Source organism: Cydia splendana, chromosome 24, assembly GCF_910591565.1.
Source record: "Cydia splendana chromosome 24, ilCydSple1.2, whole genome shotgun sequence".
Lineage (NCBI taxonomy): Eukaryota > Metazoa > Arthropoda > Insecta > Lepidoptera > Tortricidae > Cydia > Cydia splendana.
Window position 1 is genome coordinate 4,461,877 of NC_085983.1, and position 27,134 is coordinate 4,489,010.

Consider the following 27,134-nt stretch of genomic DNA (forward strand, 5'->3'; position numbering starts at 1 on the left):
GGTGGTTGAGACGAGTGTGTCCAATTTTAATGCCCTCAGTTTCCCAGTTCAGCTCGGCGAAAACACTTTGCAGGACAGCTATGAAGATTTTAGGGGATAATGGATCGCCTTGTCTGACGCCTCTGTCTATTTTGATCTCGTCGCCTCTAACTTCCAGTTTTACTCTACTTGTGTTGTTTGAGTAGAGGTTTTTTAGGACTGTAGTGATTGTTGTGTAAACTGTACCGTACCTTAATTAAAGAATACCTATATCAAGAAAAGAGTTTTAATTTTTTTTTTTGTATTTGGTATGCATTATAAACTTGATCAAGCAAATCTTATCAGTAGAAAAAGGCGTCAAATTTAAAAATTGTAGGCGCGAAGGGATATCGTCCCATAGAAAATTTGAATTTCGCGCCTTTTTCTACTGACAAGATTTGCTTGACCAAGTATAAATGTTTGTTCCTCGTCATTAAACAAAAAATAGTTCGATACTAGAGTCGGACCAAGCTAACTCTGCACGGTATTTGCAATGACGAAGTATGGCAATAAAATCATTAGGCAATGCCAACTTTCTACGATAATATGACGACACTCCTTCACTTTGTTCTGTTCATATCAGTGCATAGTTAGCTTAGACGGAATCAACATCATCATTATTTAATAGTTGAAGCTCAAGGATTTTCCCTAAGAAATACCAAGGGAAATTACCGAAAAAACAAAAGACTTTTAAGTGTGACCAAATAAAACCCATTATACCTTTTTGGTATATTTTCAATCGATAAAGCATATCGACAAGCCGGAACTTAATCGATGTTCTTAGTTTATTTTTATAATCACATAGTATCAGAGATCAAAATCGTTAAGAGTAAAGGTAAACAGAATGTAATATATGGAGATAAAACCACAGAATAAATAACAGTAATGGGTACAGAAGATTCACTCTCTAACAAAACGCGTTTGTTACGATTAGGACAGATATGACCGCTAGGTGGCGCAAGCGCCACGCGCGGCCTATGGCTAGCCACCAAAATTGGTGTGGGACGGATGTACTTGTTGCGACGCGACGAAATCGCGGAGTGAGCCACGCCTGATAAAACTTCAAAGAATTTTAGAAAAAAAGAAATGTCTCTCGTCATTTATAAACCACTTGCTACGCTCGTGATTCAATTATAGAATCGAGGATATACAATTAATCTACATTATTCTGGATTAAATGTTAACTACACCCTCGCAGTTTAAACTCGATATCGCATTTTTTATTTCTTTGCAAAAAATATGTTTCCTTTTATCTCACTGCTTCACTGGTAGAAAATTACTTACGTATAAAGCCCATAATTTTCTATTTTATTCTTTTTATGCAGAAACCGCAATTTTTTATAGAGTGCATGCACTTGGTAGAAAATTTTACCGTTTGGTAGATTTCTGAACCGAAGTATGGTAACACTGCTAAACGTCACTTCATCTTGTCCTGTCATTGTCAATTTTTTTGTTATTCTGCCGATCGCACCGCAAATATTTCATGTTTTTCAATTTATTCGCTGTTTTTCTACATATTCGTTTACGAGGCGGAGTATTCGAGTAAGTATAGTAATAACAAGGTTTATTTCCGTGAAGATGTCCCGAAATTTCGGAGGAAACCAACAAGCGCAGGATTATCCGATTGATCAACCAGGATTGGCGGTTAGAGGGAACAGAAATCGTGCATATGAATTCCAGCAAAGGAATGCAGCTGAAGAGAATCGGGCCGACGCCCGTGAATATGAGGACAGATCGCCAAAACCAAGACTTCCAAGAGGACCAACACAACGTAGTACCGCTTGGAAGATCAGAAAACAAGAGCAACAGCGTCCCATCGAGAAGAAAGACGATGTAGCTGTAACTATGGACTTCCGGGCTAAGGAAGACACAAGCCCAGTGGATGAGCCACTTTACGACCTGGGCCTCCATGTTGGATCAATTCCAGTGGAGATTTATAGCCAGAACTGTGATACGTGAGTAGAATGGATCCTTCACAGAACTGGCTTACAAAATCTTATAATGTCACACCAGGGGTCTGTTTCATGGGCTACTTTTGTATTGGAATATTTTTGGGACTATAGTAACAGCACCAGTCATGGGATGATGGGACATTTAAGAGGAAATTTAGAGTATTTATGATATTTCCCTTATACATGTAAATGGTCTACCGCTTAGCGTGTTAAAAGATGAAAGTCGTATCCGTCTTTCATGTTTTAGGCGTGTTGTATCAAAGATACTGCAATGAGTTTCCACATACTTAACAAATTAAAACTTTGGTTTTTTTCTCCAGTTATGGACACCAAAGCTCCAGTAATGGGCCCCCGGTAATGGACGTGGATCCAGTAATGGGCCCCCTATAATGGACATTGCTCTAAAAGTATAAAATATTGAAATGGGGAATAAGTTATAGCAAATAAATCAATTTTTGGTATAAACTTTTATCGCTGAATGTATTTTTCTTTCCACAGCTAATTATTATTGTATTACATCCATCGAGACAATTATAATATACCCAAACACAATTAGTTAGGGTTTATTGCGATAAAGTTCCCATGACCACCTCCTGTCTCCATCATCAGATCAGGTCCATGTTATCATAATATTGCATTATCATCCGATTTGTTAACTTAATTACGTACTTACACAAAATTTCAACTGAATCGGAAATCAAAAAGTGGCTCAAATTCAGCTACCAAGATCTGACCCACACCAACTAACAGGGCAAGTTAAATAAAAGTTTGGAAAAAACGATATTAAATTATCCGAAGTCCGAGAATACCTCCTGGTTGACATATTTCGTAACTACATTTTACTTCTGTATTGTTTAAACATGAAATTATGGCATGGCAAGCATCATTATGTCAACTGTCCCATCATACCAAATATCATTGGATTGGGCCAAATACCACTATTTTTTTTTACATCTGTGGAGTCACAATATAGTGTGTTGTATACCTTATCTCATGGTAAATGCAATTAACAAAACACATTCTAGTTTTCATCAAGTATTAATTAATTAAAATTTAATAAATTATCTCACCTCTCTTAGCGAAGTTGTTAAGAATTCTTCGTGATATTTTTTTTCAGTGGCACGACAACTTTTGGGTTGACGCACAGTTCTTAAAAAATAACCGAATTTAATAAAAATTCAAACATAAATAGCTCTAGGACTCCTATTTATGATAAAAATATATCCAGTGTTTATAAACTACTTTTAGGTACTTATTTTAGAGGAATTGTGGTTTTTTGTCCCATTACTGGTTCCACGTCCATTATAGGGTATACTACTATACACGGTTATAAGTACTTACTATTATTTTTACTTATTTATATTCACATACAGTCGACTCTCGTTAATTCGAAACTCAAGGGACTTTTAAAATATTAAGAATTATCGAGAGTTTGAAATATGAAATGGTTTGAAATTATTGAGAGAAAAAATAAGAAAGTTCGAATTATTGAGTATAATCAATTATGACTTATTAACTGCAAATTTTTAAACAATATCAAAAGGTTAGAGGTACATATTTACATGCACATGCATAATTTGAATTAATTATTAGTCTTTCGGAAGAAGTCTGTAATATTAGTTTGCTTCAAAAACTTTTTTTTATCAGAAATACCTAGGGGCTGTCCATAAATTACGTCATCGATTTTTGACGATTTTGGACCCCCCCCCCCCCCCCCCTATAATCATCCAAAAATCATGCTTCAAATGACCCCATTTCCTCCTACTTCATGCTACCGTCATCCGATGTCCAGACCCCCCCCCCCTAATTTGAAATGACGTAATTTATGAATAGCCCCCTAGTGCCTGGAATGCTTTTACAATAACAAATGGTCATTGAACTAGAACTTGTCTCAAAATGTAGGGGTACGTATCTCTGCAATCTGATAACTTTGAATTGTCGAGTGTTTGACGTTCGAATTACCAAGTGCTTAAAAAGGTATTGAATTATTTCGAAATATAAAGAGATTTTCTAGGGAACTCGTGATATCTTCGAATTATAGGGAAGTTCGAATTATCGCGGGTTTGAATTAACGAGAGTCAACTGTAGTAAGTATTTTAACAGGATAAGTTGAAAGTGCCCTTTCACATATGGCTCGAGCAGTCGAGGGCATCCAATAAGCCTACACCATCCTTGAATCCATCAGCAAAGTTTGCTGATGGATTCAAGAATGGTATAGGCATGTATCACTCCGCGACTTCGTCGCTTTGCTACAGGTAGCTAAAAGTACATCCGTTCCACCCCAATTTTGGGGAAAGCCATAAGCCGCGCGTGGCGCTGTCGCCACCTAGCGGCCATATCTGTGCTGATCGTAACAGACGCGTTTTGTTAGAGAGTGAGTCTTCTGTACCTAGTACTATTATTTATTATGTGCCAGTACACAGAGAAGTACTAGTACTTTGCTGACTCCGGACTTTACCTAGGTAAAGCCAGGATTAGTTGCAGGCAGGTGTGGAAGGAGTATTTAGATGAGCAATCTCTTAGAAAAGGATTTGGTACCAAACAGTTCAATGTCAGCCCCCTCAGATCCCATGGTTTCTCCCAATATCACTCCTCAGGCTTAGTTCCGGCACATTCCATCAAACAAATTATGAAATTAGCTGCATCACCAAATTGCCAAGAGTGCAAATAGAAGATGTTCATCATGTGTTGATGGAATGTATCCGCAACGAGGCGCTGAGGAGTGACATGACATTTATCCAATCTACCAACATAGTTAGTTTCAACATCGTCCTGGCATCGCCACTATCAGACGAGGCCAGGATGATGTGTAATCTATACTTAAAAGTGATACTACACTACTACATTATTACTATTAGATCTCATTATGACACTGTCTTTCTGAAAAAACCCCTCCCTTAAAAATAGATATATAGATAAAAAATATGATAAGTTGAAATTTAGATAAGTTTTCAGTGCATCTGAATGGAAAATGAAGTGGATATATTTTATCTAAAGAACAGAAGGGTGAATTTGTATGTAATATTTTAGCCAGATGCAACTGATCAAAATTTTCGCAATGAAATGCTTTTCTTGCAACTAGGCATTAAATCTACATTCAATGGTGTTTTGGGTATTATTATAACAGTCATGTAACCACATGAGGCCAGGGGCAAATTTTTCCAATGGTACAGTAAACTGTAAAAATATGGGTGTAGACAACTTACTCAAAAATATGTCCCATAGTTCTTAATTCACTTACATAAGAGTTATGGGACATATTTTTGAGATGATTTGTGCACCCATAATTTTACAGTTGACTGTACCCCATTAATCATGTGATAAACACATACATGATACAGAAGCGGGGACAAATGGAATTCATATGAATGCACCTTTCCCCTTTGTATCTGGCAGGGACAAATGTGAATACACCGACCCAACTAACAACATAATTTACAGTACATATGGTGTTACTTTACCGCCCTAGAGCGGGATTACAATACGATAAACTCTGGCGATAATCCGGGGCTGCCGGAGGGCGCCGTGGTGGAATGTCATCCCAGTCGATCCCAGTGCGCCCTCACTAACGGCAGAGAGGGTGAAACGTCGGAGTGGGTTTAGTGGGTAGGGCCAAATTCTCCCCTTCTCTTACCAGGAGAGGGGAAAGGAGCGGCGAGTCCCACACACCGTGCATAAACGCATTCCCGCTCTGTCAAAAATAAAAAGTCAATACGTGCCTATGTCAAAAATTTAAAGGGCTATGTACATTATAGTGAAACGTTGTACAATACACATGCGAAAAGGTAATTCGCAGCTCGAGTCGATTTAAAACACTACCTTCGGTCGTGTTTTAATTTATCACCACTCGTTGCGAATTTCCTACTTTACGCACTTGTATCGTAATGTACTATTAATGTGGAGGAGGCCTACGTCAAAGGATGAGTTGAAGTTAAAGTTATGAAACCGAATTAACATATACTATGCACAACTAACTTCAATAATAAAGGCTAGTTACAATTACTATTAATGTGTTCCAGGATGACAACATATTCCATAAGTCTAGATGAAGTGGATGTAGCGCTGCTGCCTCTACGCTCCCACAAATACAATGACTTCTTGAAGAAGGAACAATTCCAGTTCCAAGTCATGAAGACTGAGGAAGTAGAAGGTATGTACAGTCTCTCTCTCTCTCTCTCTTTCGCATAGTTATACACGTTTAATATAATCGTAGCTTATATTATATTAGACCGTAGCTAGGCGAGTTCATTAAGTCAAGGTGAGAGATTGACACTCATCATCATCTTCCTCGCGTTATCCCGGCATTTTTGCCACGGCTCATGGGAGCCTGGGGTCCGCTTGGCAACTAATCCCGAGAATTGGCGTAGGCACTAGTTTTTACGAAAGCGACTGCCATCTGACCTTCCAACCCAGAGGGTAAACTAGGCCTTATTGGGATTAGTCCGGTTTCCTCACGATGTTTTCCTTCACCGAAAAGCGACTAGTAAATATCACATGATATTTCGTACATAAGTTCCGAAAAACTCATTGGTACGAGCCGGGGTTCGAACCCGCAACCTCCAGGTTGAAAGTCGCACGCTCTTACCGCTAGGCCACCAGCGCTTAGGCAGATTGACACTAAAAAATAGATTTGCAAATTACTTAATACCTCTACAAGAAGAATCTAATTGGAAATATTTTATTCCACAGAATTAGAGCCCACAATTTACTACAAATGCCACATATGCGCCCTCGACGTGCCCGCAGCGTTCGCGCACGAGCACACCACCAGCCTCAAGCACCGCGCGAACGCGCGCATCGCTCGCGTGGCCACCCAGCGCACGCGCAAGCTCATCTCCGCGCTCCCCCCACCCCATGCCCCCCAAACGGCGCGATTCTGCGCGAACTGCTCGACCATAGTCCAGAGAAACCATGAAAAAACCAAAGAACATCGAGTCGCTGTCATGCACGATAAGTTGCTGTGGGAATTGATGACTGCCTATGTCGGTGATGATTGTAACGATGAAGATTCGGACTTTAGTGATACTGATGAGTCGGTGGAAGAAAATGCAAGTTCTAGACATTATAATGGCATTGCAACGTGGAATGAAGTCAATAATAATAAAGAAGTGAAACAAAAGAAATATGAAGGTTTGAGTATTGAGACAGATAAAAAAGAAATAGATAAAATGGAAGACAATGAAGTGGAGAAGCAAAATAACGACAATAAACCCTTAGATAATAAGACGAAAACTATAGAAGTTACAAATATTGATACAAGAAAGCCTGAATCTAGCAAAAGCAGTGAAATCACAATTATTGAAACTAAGGCTAATAAATCTATTGATACAGATAAAGAACCAACCGAAAGTTCTGCCAAAAATGAAGAAATTGCTCCTAAACCTCAAGATAAAATAGAGTATGTTGAATTTGTCAGCAAAAACAATAAAATAGTAAAGGTATTCAGTGACCATTACCACAGTTTCACCAGAAAAGGGGAAACGATAAGCTGTAAAGTATGCAGTATTGTATTCAGTAGCGAAGAAGTAGATTCGCACATGTTTTCGTTGAAGCATTTGAACAAAATGCCGAGTACTTTGATTAATGAGCACTGCGTGAGAACGGTCAGTATTTTACATAAAATATTTATTTAGTCAGAAATATTTATTAACAAAGTAACTTTGGTTGTTGGAAAATATGGCCAGCTTTTTTTTTCAATAAGCGCTGGTGGCTTAGCGGTAAGAGCGTGCGACTTTCAATCCGGAGATCGCGGATTCAAACCCCGGTTCGTACCAATAAGTTTTTCGGGTACCTACTTGGGTACGAAATATCATTCGATATTTACCAGTCGCTTTTCGGTGAAGGAAAATATCGTGAGGAAACCGGACTAATCCCAATAAGGCCTAGTTTACCCTCTGAGTTGGAAGGTCAGACGCGTGCCATTCGTAAAAACTAGTGCCTACGCCAATTCTGGGGATTAGTTGTCAAGCGGACCCCAGGCTCCCATGAGCCGTGGCAAAATGCCGGGACAACGCGAGGAAGATGAACTTCCAAAAGAGCGAGTTACCTATGTGAACCAACTTTTTCTCGATTATTTATTTTCAACTATTCTTGTTTTCAAAATTAACCAGTTTCATTTTAGAGCTACTTATAAGCCCTTTCCGTAAGTAATGGCCCACCTTCCAAGCATGTTAGAACATGGTATAACAGATTTTATTACAAACTCTACTACCATTGTCCCTGGTGGGACAGATTAACAACAAGTAAAAATTGATCAAACCCTCTACTAACGAAATAATCATACATATTTTTATATAGCTTATTATTAACCGGGCAACTAATAGTACATTATTGTCGAGGCTCGGAAGTAGCTACTTGCAGGCTGAGGATTCGTTTTAAACGGACGACCTTGGGAGTCCGTTTAATTGAATCCGAAGCCAGCAAGTAGCCTTCCAGCCGAGTCATATATAGTGCTTTTCTCAAAAATGGTGCAAGAAATATAAATATCATAGAAATATTTTACAAAAGCAACTTTCTTACGTATATATTTTCACAGAAAAAAGTAGAAACAATTGAAAAAATTAGCTTTGCCGCCTTTTTATTTTTTTAATAAAAAAATAGAAGTGTATTTTTCTGCCGAAAATACGCCAACCTATTTGAGACAGCTAAATAGTCGCGGTACTAATCATCTGTTTGGCTGTTTAATGGGCCTGTGCCTTCATTTGATATGGCCATTTCAACTTTTAAAAAGTTTGGAACTCGACAAATAATGGAATTTGTATGCAACATTGCAGTCCCAAAATCGAGACTGCAATGTTTTTAACTTTTTAATTTTTGACTGACCATAAACTACGCGCTTCGCAACCTATTTTTTAAACGGCAAAGTCGACTTTGCCGTCCATTTTTGAGAAAAATATTAAACAGGAACTTTCACTGGGCATATAATAATATAATTTGGATGTGCATTAATATTTTAGCACCAATAAATTTATATTAGCCTCAAATTTAAGCATCATATTATTAAAAAACTGGCAGCAAAATCAAGCCACCCAAAAAAATTATAGGGAACTTGAATTGATAGGTTGGCGTCTAAAATAATAAGTTGGCAACTAATATTGTAAAGCGATCATAAAATTTGGTTGTTTATATATTTTGTACATAAACAGAATACCTAAGATACCTATAAACATAAGCTTTAAATACTCCATTTTTAAATAATTTAAATATAAACATATGCATACCTAGTACTTTAAATTGACAAATTTCCTAATCCACAAAACAACACAAATTTATTTACGTATGACCCTACTATACTTATAGTTGAAATTCCTAATCATGAAACACCTAATGACCATTATACCATTAGGTCTTTAAATTTTTAATTACTAATTTCAATAGTTACCACGTTCTGCCAGAGTCAAAAGATAGGTGCGACGACGAGCGAAGCGAGGAGGAGCGTGTTAGGTTGACCGTGTAATGACAAAACAAAATATTTTAAAGAACTTCATTTTTAAATGAATAGATGGCCGTTTTCATTTTAAAATGTGCTTCATAAATAGTCTCCCATATAATAATTCAGTTGCCAAATAATATTTGGTAACTGCCTAAAAATAAACAAAAGATGTAACGGCATTACAATACAACTCATATTGATTATTTTAAGGTTCCGTTTTAGTTGCCAAACTATTAATTTTAGTACCCATTTCTATTATTTTAAACTACCAAAATTCGATTAATTAGTTGACCGGTTAAATACGTGCCTTTTTATATTTGATATTTTTTTCTCTTTCAGATTGATGATGTATTCAGCCATTGCATCCTATGTAACACGATGATCAAACATACAAATTTAGCCAAGCATTATCTGACACTCGGCCACAGCCAAAAAGAAAAACAACTTATCACCGATAACCCAAACTTCCAAGCGACAAGTTCTAATTTCGATAAAGTTAATACAGTATATACTCCGAAAACTCACAAACTTAATTTAGATGTTAAAATTAAAACTGTAGACACAGTGGCCGCTTCGAAAAGTCCAGAAGTAAAAGAAGTAGGAAAGTCAATAGATTGGCCGGTAATATATCCATATGAGATGACAAAGCAAGGCGTCCGCTGTGTCATTTGCGACTGCATAGTGCCAAACAATCCGGAGAACAGGAAGGGACACCTCGTTGGGTTGAACCATGTTAAAAATGTGAAGGATAAGAGAGTAAGTTTGTTGACGTCTTTATTATAAGCAGTTTGCCAACCATCAGTGTCTTACAGTGCAGCTAAATATATACACATCCAATTATTTTGATCATAATACTCAATAATTTACAAGATTATATGAATCTCTAAACTTATTCATCAATGACACGATCAGTTGGACAAACTATAGAAATAAAGTCGATGATTAAATCATGCCATTTAATCGGCAGGTCCACACAGACTCGAAATTGCCTCACAAAGCATCTTGGTCAGTAAACTGCCTTACCTGAGCAAAGTCTACACGGAACCAGCTGCTACGCGCGGCAAATTCCTCGCGAGGCAACTCATTCTGTGTAAACCCTAGACTGTAGTGTGTAAACTGAACGAACTATAGATGTGAAAACAAAACCAAAGTTATTTTCAATAGATAGACATACCAAACATATTATTTGGGGCTGTTACATGAAACAGGTTTTCATGGCACACGGGTGCGTAACTAAAAATATATCAAATTTGTTATATCCATATAACAAATTTGATATATTTTTAGTTACGCACCCGTGTGCCATGAAAACCTGTTTCATGTTTCATGTATCGATATAACGATTGAGGGACATAATGCACTTTTGCTATAACAATACATGGTATATTCTTAGAGAGTCTAACTATCGTCAAGTATAATGAACTTGTAATATAACAACTTCTAATCTAACATTAACACATTCAACACCAAGAACCCGACTGTCGGGTACACTGTTCGTAGCGACTACGCGCTACATACGACGAAACCGTGGCTACGCGCTACGAGCGTAACCCGTAGCACTTAGTGGTATTGAATGTGTTAACAGCGTATAACGTATATGTGATATAATTATGTTCGATATAACGCTCGTTATATTATTCGAACTTAAGGCAGGTCTCAGTTTGGTACGACGACGAGCGAAGCGAGGAGGAGTGTTAGGTAGAACTGCGACCCTACAGCGCGCGAGCCGAGCGAGCGAAGCGAGCGTGCCGCGGTAGCGGCCGGCGAAGCGCCAGAACCGACTTTTTTTATTATAACCTCAACTTATTTTTATACATTTGAATACATTATACCATAAATACTTATAACAAATATGCATTATATCCAGTAAACGTTATATCGAATAGCTTTTATATCGATTAAACATTATACCCCATGAAAATAGTTATTTTGTTGTTATATCAAAAGTTCATTATACCGCTTAAGTGATTATACACCATGAAATTATATCAAAGGTTGTTATATCTTTTGAAAATATATCAAAAATTGTTATACGGATCATTACACACCCCATGGCACACATTACTCATCGACATTGATTTCATTTTTTTAATAAGTACAAATTAGGTATAGAAATTTAAGTTCTACTTTCCCGTCAGGGCATTACTATTTAAATGTTTTAGTTATAAAATAATTCTTAGGAATTTGCTTTTTTTATACTCCAAAATGGAGGAAATTCTTCTTTTGTTCACTTTTATTTTTTATTACGCGTGTTTCAGTTATTAAATAATGTCAGGGAATTACTAAAATAGTTTTTTTGGCATTCAATAATGTTTTACTTAGTATTATCCTAATAAATTAGATCTTGGAAAGTCTATTATATAAATTCTAAGATTCCATTCTTTAGAAATTCACCTTATTATGTACATATGTGCAAACTTTTTGAAAAAAAAAAACGTCATTTCTTCTTTTTTGGTATTTTTTTTTTACTTGTTTTCATAAGCTATGTAGACATGGACACAGAAGCAACTGTTACCTGTTATGCCACGTGTGATGGTACAGTGACAATTTTCGAAATTCTCTAAAACAGCATTTTAATGAAAAAAGCATGCTAACAATGAAATAAGTCAAAGTGTGAGTTTAGTAATTTTTAGAAGTATTTACAAAATAATAAGTTCCTAAATGTCAATTGCGTGTAGTATCCGTGTAGCTAACTCTGGACCTACTTCACAAGCGACAGAGTGTGGCAGGGCCAAGTTGACTCATTTACCTATAATATGACGTTTATATGGCCTTGTCACACTGTATCGCTGTGACGTCGGTGCATACTTAGCTTTATTAGACGGGTTCTAGCACTATACAAGTATACAGTCTATTCAATAAGCGGGTCCACACAGAACAAGCCGCCTCGCGAAGCCGCTCGGCCGGTGGAGACGTGCCTCACCCGAGGCATGGAGGCCGCGAGTGCGTCTACACAGACCGACTTGCTACGCGCGGCAATTTCCTCGCGAGGCGGCTCGTGTGTGGACCCGCCTATACACGTTGTTTTTGAAACCAGGTGATGTAAGATAAATAACATTCCAAAAAAGTCTGTTAAACTGTTATCCAACAAGTGCCATAAAACAAATTTAAAGTAGTTTCAGGTATTTGTACATAAAATACCGTTTATTTTAGTTTTAATAAAGATCTTTGAGCCATTATTGTTGTTTTAGTTTCAAATCATCTAACCGTTGTATTTCATAGGTATTTTTGACTTCGTTAGTAAGCGGTTACCGTAGCCTGTAGACATGTCACATGCGCGTTGCCGATCTAAAATCCTGTATCCTTCACAGGTATTTAAGCTGGAATATCCATTCGAAGCTACTAAGGATGCCAACATCGCCCGTTGTGCTATCTGTGACATCAAAGTCACAATTTCAGAAGGCAATCTGAAAGAGCATCTAGATGGAATGATTCATGCCACGAATAAAATTAATAAGAAATTAACTAAAGTGAGTGTTATATGATTGGTTAGCCACGTCATAAACTAACCAAACCTAACCATATCATGAAGTAATCAATTCTATGATGACATCATGGAACTATGATCTGACCACGAAATAGACACTGTTAGGGCTAATGTAGACGATGCGAGAACTCGCATGCGAGTTTCATACCATTGCGGGTTTTGATCGGTCGGTTCAATAGGACGTAATCCACAGTCTGCAATGTAACTAAAATCGCATGCGAGTTCGCGCATCGTCTAAATCAGGCCTTAGTCCTATTTGACATTGTCACAAGCGCGTTGCCGATTACAAACCTGCATTCTTTACAGGTTATTAAGCTGGAATTTCCATATGAAGCTACTAATGATCCGAACTTCGCCCGTTGTGCTATCTGTGACGTCAAGTTAACAATCTCACAAGCTACTCTCAAAGAGCATCGAGAGGGGCAGAATCATGTGACGAATGAAAAGAATAAAAAAGTGAGTTTATTATAATGACCAACAATATTCTTAACCTTTTCGACGCCATGTCAAACACAAAAGCTGTCACTCGGACGCCACGTCACCGAAGTGTCAAAACTGAAACTGAACTTTATGCATATTAGTGTAGTAAATGAAGCAAGTTGTTGTATGGAGACCCATGCATTAATTTCTCAGTCGATGAAATTTAGCTTGGTTATTGTATAGTATGAGCCGAGACTAACATATAAATATCCAAAAAAAAAACACTCCTAAGTTAGGTAAAAACACAAATCTGAATATATATTGAACCAAGTAATTCCTCAGTCCAAGTTTATTTTACAAAATTATTATATAAAACTAACGTTCTAGCATCTTCTGTAGGCTGTCAACAAGGCGACCCGCTCGGCCCGGCAATTTTTAGCCTCGCTATACATCCCATTATTAAGAAACTAAATTCAAAATTGAACATATGGTATTTAGATGACGGGACCCTCGGCGGCGAAGCGATTTCCGTCCTCGAAGATTAAAAAAAAATCAACATAGACCTGAAAGAAATTGGCCTCTCGCTAAATTTTTCTAAGTGCGAACTTTTTATTACAGATTCCTGTCCGGACAAGGAAAATACAATCAACCTTTTTAGACAACTCGCCCCTGGTATCAAAATTATAAACAAAGAATCGCTTCACCTCCTTGGCTGTCCCGTCTTAGACCAATCCTTTGAAAATTTCGTTGACTCAAAAATTCAAAATTTTACAGCGACATCACACCGCCTGGCCAAAATTAATCTACATTCAGCCTATTCGATCGTTAAGCATTGTCTTTTCGTTCCAAAATTCACGTATATTCTTCGCGGAACCCATCTTTGGAAACACCCCAATTTGGTCTCAAAATTAGACACATTAGTAGTTGAAACACTCACATCCATCTTTAACATCTCTTTTGACGAAAGGTCTTGGACCCAGGCTAGCCTGCCCATTAGGTTTGCCTGGGCATCCGCAAAATTTCTTGTGTATATTTACCTGCGTTCTTGTCCTCGGTGCATGGTGCTCAAAGCCTTATAGGGAAAATACTAGATCCTTCTATTGGATCTATGGAGGCCGCACACTGCTCCGAGGCCAAGAACGTCTGGTCTATAACCTGTCCCAACACAGACCTGCCTGAAAATCCCTGCTCGCAGAGGCAGTGGGACGAGCCGATCTGTCAACTAGTACGGAAAAACCTTTTAGATACGTCACCTAGTTCGACAGACCGAGCTCGTCTCCTTGCGACTGCAGAGTGGGAGTCAGGGCTGTGGCTGCAGGCGCTACCCTCTCCAAACATTGGGACTTTTCTAGACAACACTACCTTCCGCCTAGCAGCTAGCTTACGTGTAGGGGCATCTACCAATCAGCCTCATCGCTGTCAATGTGGCACCACGGTGGACATTCTTGGCCACCATGGCCTCTCATGTGTTCGAAGCGCTGGCAGGATCCCCCGCCATGCCTGTATAAATGATGTCATCCGTCGGGCTCTTGTTAGTGCCAAAGTACCTGCAGTCCTCGAGCCCAGCGGTCTGGCCAGGGATGATGGCAAGAGGCCCGACGGATTGACACTGGTGCCTTGGAGCATGGGTCGGCCGCTAGTTTGGGACGCTACTTGCGCTGATACCCTGGCACCGTCCCATGTTCCAAGCACCAAAGATTCTGCTGGCGCTGCGGCTTCCTCAGCCGAGAGCCTCAAGCACCGCAAATATGCCGCTCTGGGAAGCAGCTACATATTTGCGGCGTTTGGTGTCGAAACATTGGGGCCGTGGGGGCCAAGTGCGCGTCGACTGTACAAAGACTTGTCGGCGCGCCTAATAGAGGCTTCTGGTGACCAGAGAGCTGGCCACTATTTCGCCCAGCGTATTAGTATCGCCATACAGCGGGGAAATACAGCCAGCCTTCTGGGCACCTTGCCCGTTGACGGCGATCTGGGCCAAATTTTTTATCTTTAGATTTTTAAGTTTTATTATGTTTGTTTATTTCTTTCTTTGTTTTTACCAAATAAAATAACTTTTACAAAATAAGTTATTTGTATCAGTATGTGATACTAGAAAAAAATCTAAAAGTTTTGTCAAACATATGAATATTTCTTTATGGTACTTCCTTTTTTTGACGCTCATTTTCATCGGAAAATTGCTCTGTAATTTTTTTCTTCTTATATGATCTTAGAATATAATTTGGCGCAGTGGGTAAAAAACTCCAAAAAAAATGCGTATCGCAATGTATGTATTATAGAACTATTAAAAACTGAGAGTGGAAAATTTTTCGATTTTTATTTTGTAGGTATAAAACGGCAATAAAATGGCATTCCAGTGAAAAAATTAGACTGAGCAATTTTCCGGTCCAAGACACGCCAAAAAATTTTATTTTATTAATACTGGTATTTCTGCTGGGATATTTTTTTGATATTTCATATATTGTTGCAATACGTTACATGAATATGTCTGGTGAAGAAAGTTTGAACGGAGCATTTTTCCGTAAAAAAATATTAACGATTTAAGACTTTAGGTATTTACTTTAATTAATTTAATACTTTTTATTTATTGATACTTTATCATACTGTAAAGTTTTTTCTGGCTGAGGAATTACTGCGGGGTCCACTACCTTTATTTACTACACTATATGCACGTAGGTCTATGTTGCTCTGTGGTCTTGACCGATTAATCGGTCTTTGGCGTTAAACCTGCGGTGCGGATATATCGATCATTAGCGTCCAAAAGCATACTCCGTTTCAACCGATTCTCGTGTTTGGTGAAAAGGTTGAATACTTATATAGAAGTTTTTGTCGATTCAGGCCCCGTAGATAACATGCCACTCGCTAACGCTACGTAGCGAACGAAACGCAAGTGTCACTGTCACACTAATATGAAAGAGTGATAGAGAGACACAAAGCGATTCGATGGCGAAATGCAAGCGATTGTCACCTGGGCTATATAGGCCGCCAACTTGCGATTATTATTTGCGATAGTATTTGCGAAGTTTACAGCTCACAGAACCAGTATTATAAATGGAAAAGTAACTCTTTGTCCGTTACCTTTTCAGTCTCCACGCATAACTGACTGAACCGATTTAGATGAAATTTGTTATAAAAGTATTTAGCGTAACGGGGAGTGACATAGGATAGTTTATATCACGAAAATCTTTATTACTCGTACTTACTCATCAACAAAAAAAGAAAGAAAAAACATCAAAATATCTTTATTTATCATAGAAGGCAATTTAGCAAAAGTATATTGCAGTGAACCTGTATCGCAGGGGTCAACGACATAACAATCAGTTTAAATAACTCCTTTGCTTAGAGAGTCTGTAAAGGGGCCCACGGATTACCAGTTCGCCGGACGATACCAGCCTGTCAGTTAACACATTCGACACCGCGTACCCGACTCTCGGGCACTCGTAAACTTTACTCAGATGCCGGCATACCCGCTAGTCGGGCAAGAGCTATAAGCCTACACGCGACACCGAAGTGCCCGACAGGCGGGCAAGCATTGCATCTTCACTACCTCAGGGCTGCCACTGCCACTAACAGAAAAAATTGTAAGTCTTCTGATTATTATGTGGTCGAAAAGTTGGTACAGTTGATTATTATATTTTATTACTTCACTTTGTATTTACTTTACCTAATGCGATTACAAAATAAAAATTCTTATTAGTTGGTTACGTGAAATTGCATACACGGGTATGTATCAATAGGAGTTAGAATTAGGAGAAGAACAAAACGGGGAGCCTAAACAGATGAGACAGCAGATTTAATTTTATCCACGTACTTATACGAAAGTTACTTGGCACAGCCCTGAGCGTCCGCCACTTGCCCGACTAGCGGGTTCGCGGCGTGCGGCATTGAGTTGCACGTCGTTGCCCGACTAGCGAGTACTGTCGGTTTCTGGGGTATTGTTTGAAATTTTGCCTGGTTGCGAAAGTGTTAAACGCAAAATATGCTCTGAACAACTGACAGGCTGATATCGTCCGGCGAACTAGTAATCTGTCCCCTTTACTTCTTAAAAAGTTGAAACTGACCGATTTTGTATTATTTCACATGAAAGAAGCTGGCCGCGGACGCGTTTAGAGCCACGAAAAAAGCGAGTGTCGCCCGCTGCGTCGTTTGTGACATCAACGTGCCAAACACTTTGAGGAACCTCCTGGACCACCTCTTTGGATCTAACCATGTTAAAAAGGAGCAAAGTGAACGCGTAAGTATTATTATTCATAAACCTTTTCAACCCTTTGAACGCCACGCGTATCGTGCGCCGTCATTGTGAACGTAGGTGTGTACGAAGGTTGATATTGGGCTGTAGCCGCGGGCGTATGTTGACGTCTTAGCCCCACTTGCACCATCCCACTAACCCGAGGTTAACCGGTTAAACCATTAACCTTGTCAAATTGTACTGGTAACCATGATAAATCCAGGTTCAACCGGTTAACCCCAGGTTAGTGAATGGTGCAAGTGCAAGTGGCCCTTAAGCGGTCAAAGGGTTAAGGAATTAAACCTAAATGACTAACCTTGACCAGCATGTGTTTCTCGGAGGGCGTCAGGTACATTTTGGTCTCGAACATGTGGACGCAGATGTTGACTACGTCCGCCAACAGATCCTCGTACCCTGTGGGAAGAAAATAATGATAAATACTTAACCCATATGGCGCGACGAGAGGAACTTGCGACAGAAGATACATTATATATGATTGGTTATATAGGTTCTCGCGGGCTTGGTTTCCGGAACTCGACGTCATATTATTGCGCCTATTTTGCGTGGTGGGTTGGCGGCACTACTCAAAACTCAAAACGATTATGCTACTATGGAATTTATATGAAATACTAGCATGTGACGTCACAATCAAATTACCTACTCTTTATAGTTTTATACGGGTTTTAAAATAGAAATTGTGTCCAAAAATAACCGCTGTCTATACGTTTCTCTATTGATCTTCTAATGCTTTATTTCATGCATGGTGTAAAATTTATTTTAAATACAATCAAATACCCTATTCTAAATATTTTAGGAAAGCCAGCAAAAAGCGGCGTCTCAAGCGGCACCCCAGCCTGCAAAAGTGGCCCAGCCGTCAACATCGGGAGGCAAAACGTTCGAATCAACTTCCGACACTATTGGAGTTAGGCCGCAGAACTTGTACTTTTCTTGGATATAGGGTTTGAACGACGGATGTGAAATGTATGGGAATATCCGCGGATCCGGATCCAGATCCGGATAATTTCATACATTTCGGATCCGGATTGTAAACCCTACTTGGATATAAACAGTGGCGTAGCTAAACGTGGGCGAAATGGCCTCGCGCCCCAAGGGGGTACTCGCGCGAGGCCCCTTCGGGCACAGTGAAATAAAAGGGCCTCGCAGATGCGACTTCGCCCACGGCTAGATTGGTTCACGCTACGCCACTGAATAAAAATTAAGACATAATGTGTGCCTTGTCATGATTACATAGTTTTTTTTTAACACATTCATTGCCACTATGTGCTACGGGTTACGCTCGTAGCGCGTAGCCACGGTTTCGCCGTATGGAGCGCGTAGTCGCTACGAACAGTGTACCCGACAGTCGGGTTCTTGGCCCTGAATGTGTTAACACTCGTAAAATTGACGCAGCTTATGGCTGTGAATATGAAAACATTGAATCAAATAATTTATAATACAGATGGGATGTAAATAATGTTTTAATTTGACTTATGTTATGATTATGACAATTTAAGTACATATAAGGTAAACGTACTAGTGCTCGACATGCTAATGCCCATTAGATGACACCTTGCTGTCACCTCTATTGACAATGACTTAAGTTTCAAGATGACATGTACTGGGACCGCGTCGAGCACCAGTACGTTTACCTTATGGCCTATTAAGTTTTCTTTTTTATTGAATATTGTGTGATCATTTCATTTTTTACTTATATAAACTTAAATAATGACAATAAATAAGTATATGATTATTAGCAAGTAAATAAAGCAGAATCATATTAAAATAAAGTTGTTTTATTAGTACAACGCCACTATAATATTATAATGTAAATGAAAAAAGAAAAGAAAGAGAAAAGTCGCTGTTTTAGTGATAATAAAATCACAGAGCAACCTCCTAAGGCCCAGCCATACAAATGACAAATCGATAAAATGCCATTTAAATTTGAACCTATAATGTAGGAAATAGAATTGATTTTGCGTTGTTGGAAAATTGAATGAGACAAAGCAAAAGCGACTCTGTTCCAATTGAATAGGATTTAAATTTCATCAAATTGAAGAGGTACTATAGATGGGACCTTGGGCCTTAGGAGAGTAATAGGGAATATTACGCAAAACTCTGCGTAGGGGGCGCCACTAGTACGAACTGTAAACGAACTGCCTCGATTCATCAATGTCAAGCTGTGAAAACTTGTCTATTGTTTACGATATGTGCTAGTGCTGCTTCTGGCGGCAGAACATTGCAGTAATATTACTGTCACAGCCTTTCCTTTTCACAAGCTTTTACTTTACTTGCATTGTATGTAACTATGTTTGTACGGGTTAAATCTTGCAAGTTAAATTTGACCCACTTCCCGGTTTCCGATGAAGCTGAAAATTTGCATACGTTTGGAAGTCGGGTGACAATGCAATATTATGGTACCATCGAGCTGATTTGATGACGGAGACGGGAGGTGACCAGGCGGCTGGCTGTCTGGATGCTGGATGCCTGTCACGTTCTAACAAGTATGTAAGTGCGAAAGGGACGCGCATAGTGATAGTCGATAAAAATGGAACCGTGCTGAGCCCGCAGGTGACCATAGGAACTCTGTGTTTAAACAACACAACCTAATAGGGAATATTAGGCGAAACTCAGCGTAGGGGGCGCCACTACCACAATCCATCACAATCTGAGGGTCTGCCGCGAAACAAGAAAATCGAAATTTCGTTATCTAACCTCTCTATCACTCTTGCATATCCGAGTGATAAAGATGCAGATAACTAAATTTCGATTTTCGCGTTTCCCGGTCCTTTGTAAACAAACCGCCTTGATGCATCAATGTCATATTTTATTATCTATGAAAACTTGTCAAAAAACAAGGCACAGTATGTATGAGTTACTCTATGGTTTACTAGAGGCGCTAGTGCTGCACTCTGGCGGCAGAACATAGCAGTAATTAACCTATTGTGTTTGGGGTTTTTAGAATTGTCTCGATGAGTATTATGTAGTTGTCTGTGGAAAGAAAAATACAGTCAGCGACAAAAGCTTGTACCAGAAATGAAATTTTCCCCAAAAACTTATTCAACTCACCAGTAATCTTCTCAAGGGCATCCTTCACAGTGTCTCTGATCTTGTTCTGCGTAGCCAGGAACATGGAGAGGTTCTGCGACTCCTGCAGGCTCTGACTGTCTGACATCACCTTTAGGAACTGGGCGGCTCTGTGGACAATTCAACCATTTGTAATTCCTATAGGGAATGTGCATGAACTATAGGGGGCAGCACAGGAGCACCGCGCGAAGCGTAAATGTCAAGTTTAAGCTTACAATGTAGCCCACAACTTGGCAGAACCTACAATGCACAAGAATAAAAACCGGGCAAGTGCGAGTCGGACTCGCGCACGAAGGGTTCCGTACCATAATGCAAAAAACGCCAAAATAAAAAAACGGTCACCCATCCAAGTACTGACCCCGCCCGACGTTGCTTAACTTCGGTCAAAAATCACGTTTGTTATTGTATGGGAGCCCCACTTAAATCTTTATTTTATTCTGTTTTTAGTATTTGTTGTTATAGCGGCAACAGAAATACATCATCTCACGGTTCAAGAGATACAGCCTGGTGACAGACGGACGGACGGACGGACGGACAGCGGAGTCTTAGTAATAGGGTCCCGTTTTACCCTTTGGGTACGGAACCCTAAAAAGTACGTGAACTGTAGAGGGCTGCACTTGGTTTGGAGCGATATGTCATTGTACAGTTTATGTTTCCAATATGGTTCTGGTCACAAGATGGCAGACCCTACAACGCGCACGGCCCGCCCCTATCTTTATACAGTTTATTAAATAAAGAAACTTTAATTTTGATCGCTCATTCTTTGAGCCAATTCATCATTACCTTGAAGAAATACAAGCCGCTGAAGAGACATATGTCATAGTCTGTCATATTTGTCAGGACATAAGTCAATAGCAATAATAGTAAATATCTCGGAGACCGAGCTTTGCTTATTTATTCTGTAGTAAAAGCCTCTCTTACCTCCTGTAGGTAGAGTAGTCGTTCTTCACCGAGCTCTTCATGTTCTTCAGTTCGTCGAGCACGGCGAACATGTTGACGAACTTGCCGAGCGTGAGCAGGTACGCCTCGGAGACGAAGTCGCGGCGCTTCTCGGCGTGGCAGAGCCGTGAGGTACGCCTCGAAGTGACTTACCTCCTGTAGGTAGAGTAGTCGTTCTTCACCGAGCTCTTCATGTTCTTCAGTTCGTCGAGCACGGCGAACATGTTGACGAACTTGCCGAGCGTGAGCAGGTACGCCTCGGAGACGAAGTCGCTGCGTTTCTCGGCGTGGCAGAGGCGTGAGGTACGCCTCGAAGTGACTTACCTCCTGTAGGTAGAGTAGTCGTTCTTCACCGAGCTCTTCATGTTCTTCAGTTCGTCGAGCACGGCGAACATGTTGACGAACTTGCCGAGCGTGAGCAGGTACGCCTCGGAGACGAAGTCGCGCCGTTACTCGGCGTGGCAGAGCCGTGAGGTACGCCGCGAAGTGACTTACCTCCTGTAGGTAGAGTAGTCGTTCTTCACAGAGCTCTTCATGTTCTTCAGTTCGTCGAGCACGGCGAACATGTTGACGAACTTGCCGAGCGTGAGCAGGTACGCCTCGGAGACGAAGTCGCGGCGTTTCTCGGCGTGGCAGAGGCGTGAGGTACGCCTCGAAGTGACTTACCTCCTGTAGGTAGAGTAGTCGTTCTTCACAGAGCTCTTCATGTTCTTCAGCTCGTCGAGCACGGCGAACATGTTGACGAACTTGCCGAGCGTGAGCAGGTACGCCTCGGAGACGAAGTCGCGGCGTTTCTCGGCGTGGCAGAGCCGTGAGGTACGCCTCGAAGTGACTTACCTCCTGTAGGTAGAGTAGTCGTTCTTCACCGAGCTCTTCGTTCTTCAGTTCGTCGAGCACGGCGAACATGTTGACGAACTTGCCGAGCGTGAGCAGGTACGCCTCGGAGACGAAGTCGCGCCGTTTCGCGGCGTGGCAGAGGCATGAGGTACGCCGCGAAGTGACTTACCTCCTGTAGGTAGAGTAGTCGTTCTTCACCGAGCTCTTCATGTTCTTCAGTTCGTCGAGCACGGCGAACATGTTGACGAACTTGCCGAGCGTAAGCAGGTACGCCTCGGAGACGAAGTCGCGCCGATTCTCGGCGTGTCAGAGCCGTGAGGTACGCCTCGAAGTGACTTACCTCCTGTAGGTAGAGTAGTCGTTCTTCACCGAGCTCTTCATGTTCTTCAGTTCGTCGAGTACGGCGAACATATTGACGAACTTGCCGAGCGTGAGCAGGTACGCCTCGGAGACGAAGTCGCGCCGTTTCTCGGCGTGGCAGAGGCGGCGCACTTCACCGCAGAAGCGCTCGATGGCTTTACGCTGAAAATAATACAATGATTAAAATGATTGATTAATAGTGCCGACGTCAAATATATGTTTACACTTATGCACCTCACTCCTTTGTAATAAGGCGAAAAATGTAGACATATCTCATTAACCGCGCGACACCATTACATACTTGCGTACAGATGTAGTGCATAATTATTTTCCATCGTATTTTACGGAAACGTACGAACGGGTCTTGGTCTTGCTATTTCAGTCAGTCCCGGTACAAAACTGAGGTTGACTGAAGTAGCATGACAAATACGAACGTTTCCGAGAAAATACGATGGAAAACAATTATGATTCCTGCCTATACCTATGTATATTTCTTGTAAAATGTAGGAAGTCCGCTAAGTGAAAGATTTGAAGATTCACAGTACATAATTATATAACACTGTGGTAACCTGTGGTTGCGACTTTTTGCGCACCGCAAGGGAAATGGGTACGTATTCAATTTCTTCATATACCCTGTCATCTTTGTAATATCCTGGTCACGGCACCAAATTACCTGAAAGTACATGAACTGCAGCAGCTTATCGACCTCCGGCGCCAGCACCTGGACAGTGCGCTCATAAATATGCACACGGTCGGGCTGCTCATTGGACCTCGGCTGCGGGATGGCGCGCGAGCAGCACCGCCACGTGTACAGCATCACGGCGTGGGCGTTGCCCTCTTCCAGCAGCTCGTTCTGTCGACACAGAATTAGGGAATTAGTATCAAAGTTTAGTAATGTCTAAGGGTGATATTCCTATCCAATTTCTTTGTCCAATGTGTATTGCGTCTCACATTTTGCTTTAATGAGAGTGGGATGCACTCACATTGGACAAAGAAATAGGACAGGTGGAATACCACCCTAAGGAAAAAATCGTGTCGAAAAAAAAGGAAAAAAGTTTGAAACCTGAAGTAGATGGCTCTGTACGGTGGCATATATTTTTAACCGACTTCCATTTCATAGAAGGAGGAGGTTCTGTATTCGGTTGTGGCTATGTTTTTTTATGTATGTTCATTGATTACTCCGAGACCCGTGGGCGGATTTAAGTAATTCTTTTTTTGTTCGAAAGGAGGTACTTCCAAGGTGGTCCCACATTAATCTGGTGCTGTTCTGATGATGGGATCCATGAGGAATTGAGGGAACTCCTCAATTTTTAAATGCACATGTAGGGTGATTTGGATGTTTTCTTAAGAAACTCAAGCATTTTCTCTCGAAAACCACCAATTTGATGAAGTGGACCTGATGATGATGATTGTTTTGATGATAATCATGACGATTTCTTAAAATGTACGACGTTCAGCGATTATTCCGAGACCCGTGGTCCGATTTGAGCAATTCTTTTTTTGTAACTTAACTTACTTTCTATACATCTCGCTCGCACTAATAGGACGAGCCAGCCAAACTATTGCTGGCTGCAAAGCTTTGCACCCCTGCATACATTCTTATATGCAGGAGTGCTAAACTAATAGTTTTGCAGACTGTACATCATAAATTTTATATAGGACATCAATTTCTTACCAAGTTGGCATGAACGGTAGCCTCTTCAATGTACTTGGCAATACCAGTGACGAAGCCATTGCGGTCCTCAAAGTTAGTGTCAAAGTTAGCCTGGTACAGGATTGAGCATGGCGCTGCTTCTATACAGGGCTGCTCATCTGAAACAGGATTAATATTATTAGAAATACTTCTTAATAGTATATTAATATTATTAGAAATACTTCTTAATAGTATTCTCTTTCTTTTTTAGGGTTCCATACCTCAAAAGGAAAAAACGAAACCCTTATGGGATCACTCGTGCGTCTGTCTGTCTGTCTGTATATATATCTGCCACAGCCTATTTTCTCGGACACTACTGGACCAATTAAGTTGAAATTTGGTACACATGTAAATATTCTTTATTCAATTTAGACTTAGCAACAAGCACTTCCAATTTCCAAAGCATCAGTTTCAACATATGTACAAACATCATCTTAATTAAAACAAAGCTACACAAAGCACAAAGCTACAAGCACGCAAAGTACTCCGCGTTGGAATCCGCTTATGACTTTGTGCTGGTGGCTATTGAGACAGCGGGGCCTTGGGGTTCAGAGGCTCACTCCTTTTTCAGGGAATTAGGGCGTCGTTTGCGTGAGAGGGGCTGCGATCCTCGCTCTGGGTCGTATCTGGTTCAGCATGTGTCCATTGCAGTGCAGCGGGGAAACACAGCGGGAATAATGGGGACATTTGAGCCAGGTACGATCCAGGACGGGTTATTTTAGATTTAATTTTATAATATTGGATGAAATTGTATGTATATTGGAATTATTTTATTAATTGTGTTTATAATCTTTCTTATGTACAATAAAGTTTATTAGTAATTAAAACAATGTCAAACACAATGTCAATGTAAATTAATGACCCAAAGATGGACATGTAACGTAAACAAATGAATTTTAAACAGGGGGGCCAGTTTTGGGGGGTAAATGAAAAAGTTAAAATATATAGTTTTTCAAACTATATCAAAGTTATTTAAGAAAATAGCTAAAAATGACCATTCTCCCCTTTATCTCCAAAACTACTGGGTCTAAAATTTTGAAAAAATACACAAAATAGTTCTTTAAATAAAAAAAAAAAAGCCCTTTTTTCATCATAAAGTGTTTACATAAAAAATTGAAAATAAAACTATGACTTATAATATGTGTTTTACTAATGAATCCCTAGTGGGTAAAGGCCTCCTCCATTGCTGCCCATTTGTCCCTGTCTTGTGCTGTTGCCATCCAGTCTGTGCCAGCTGTTCTTTTTAAGTCTTCCTCCCAACGCATTTGTGGTCTGCCCGGCCTCTTTTGCCAAGTGGACCTCTCCATTTGGTGACTATTAATGTCCATCTCTTATCTGTAAGCCTTGCTGTATGGCCTGCCCACTTCCATTTTAGTCTTTTTGCATAGCTCAAGGCATCTGTTGCTCCTGTTTTTTCTCTTATTTTTGAGTGTCTTATTTTTTCTATTTTCTTATATTGAGCATGCTTCTTTCTAGCGCCCGTTGACATGTAATGATTTTTCTTTGAGCTTTTGCCGTGAATTTCCAAGTTTGGCTTCCGTATGTCATACATGGCAAGACAGTTGAATTTAGGACTTTAGTTTTAATGGCTATTGGCATGTTCTTTAAATAAATGCAGTGAAATGTGCAGTCAAGCGTGAGTCGGACTTAATGTACGGAACCCTTGAAACACGAGTCCGACTTGCACTTGGCCGGTTTTTTCTTATTATTTACTTACACTAAGTACAATTGGGAAGATGACCATAAATCGGGGTTTTGGGTGTGGGAATGATTTTGTGTATTTATAAATATGTTTATTGTATAATTACCAAACTATAAATTAAAAATAAGTAGTAAGCTCTATGGTGATGCTGAATTGTGTAAGTACAGGATAGCATGATTATTATAAATTATAATACTGAATGATACTATTGTAAAAACATTTCCAACACGCAAAAATCCTCATTTAGAAGATCCACCGGCGTCATTTTCGTCGGATAAAAACAAAAGAGTTCCATATTTCCTTGATTAATGAACATAAATCCATCATAAACCATGGTACATAAGATAAATAAATACATGTATGAATCATACTTTCAACTTTGATAGGAACTAAAAACAATAATTACCTGGAAGTGTGAGCTCATCCAGTACATCCACATTGCTTAAAGCGTCCGATAAAGACACTTTTTCACTCACAGACATGATTAAAGTTAATAAATCTGGGAAATATCACACGCAAACGCCGCACCCAGGAAATAGCAAATTAACCACTTTGAACGCGTGTATGCACTGTTTAACTATTGATTACTACTTAATGTTGTGTAATTAGGTTTATTAAAGCTGTTAAGCTGTAATTTTGATAATATTATTGACTTTCTGGATATTAAATACGGTAATGCATTTGACAGCAAAACACACTGACGCCAGTGACGCACCCACACATTATTTTAGCTTGTATCGATACTATCGATATTGTTTGGAAAACGTAACCGCTATATGGATTGATAAATAAATGAATGACCCAAAAAAATTAATTGATTTTTACATCTTATTTATATTGTTCTCTAATAATGGTTAATTGTACGTGGAAGTCATCTCATCAGTAAAGTTTAAGTTTTTATTGCCGTTTGTATGATTATCGATATGTACATCACTACTGCCGACGCCCAGGACATTTTCGTTCAGAAATATGTATAACTTTAGGA

The 27,134-nt window shown here is 39.8% G+C and overlaps 2 protein-coding genes across 2 annotated transcripts in view; one reads left to right on the plus strand and one right to left on the minus strand.

The window, feature by feature from the left end:
- LOC134802475 (cytoplasmic FMR1-interacting protein) overlaps positions 1–26,842 on the minus strand; it is a 99,317-nt gene extending 72,475 nt beyond the window's left edge. The window contains exons 1-6 of the mRNA XM_063775153.1: positions 26,556–26,842; positions 24,430–24,566; positions 23,428–23,607; positions 22,735–22,916; positions 20,601–20,728; positions 17,851–17,948 (exon numbers count right to left, since the gene is read on the minus strand). Of these exons, the coding sequence (XP_063631223.1) occupies positions 17,851–17,948; positions 20,601–20,728; positions 22,735–22,916; positions 23,428–23,607; positions 24,430–24,566; positions 26,556–26,631 (801 nt within the window). The 5' untranslated portion in view covers positions 26,632–26,842. The remainder of the gene's footprint in view (positions 1–17,850; positions 17,949–20,600; positions 20,729–22,734; positions 22,917–23,427; positions 23,608–24,429; positions 24,567–26,555) is intronic.
- LOC134802344 (uncharacterized) lies at positions 1,459–18,507 on the plus strand. Its single transcript, XM_063774958.1, has 8 exons — positions 1,459–1,560; positions 5,990–6,120; positions 6,660–7,573; positions 9,742–10,158; positions 12,714–12,872; positions 13,196–13,345; positions 17,394–17,540; positions 18,349–18,507. Exons 1-8 carry the CDS (start codon positions 1,502–1,504, stop codon positions 18,490–18,492), a joined length of 2,121 nt encoding a protein of 706 aa, XP_063631028.1. The 5' UTR covers positions 1,459–1,501; the 3' UTR covers positions 18,493–18,507.
- Positions 26,843–27,134: the final 292 nt, after the last annotated feature.

Coding starts and splice junctions, on each gene's coding strand:
- LOC134802344 (XM_063774958.1), top strand. CDS start 1,502: ATGTTTTTCAATTTATTCGCTGTTTTTCTACATATTCGTTTACGAGGC. Junction 1,561..5,989: donor TTACGAGGCGGAGTATTCGA/GTAAGTATAGTA, acceptor AATGTGTTCCAG/GATGACAACATATTCCATAA. Junction 6,121..6,659: donor GAAGACTGAGGAAGTAGAAG/GTATGTACAGTC, acceptor TTTATTCCACAG/AATTAGAGCCCACAATTTAC.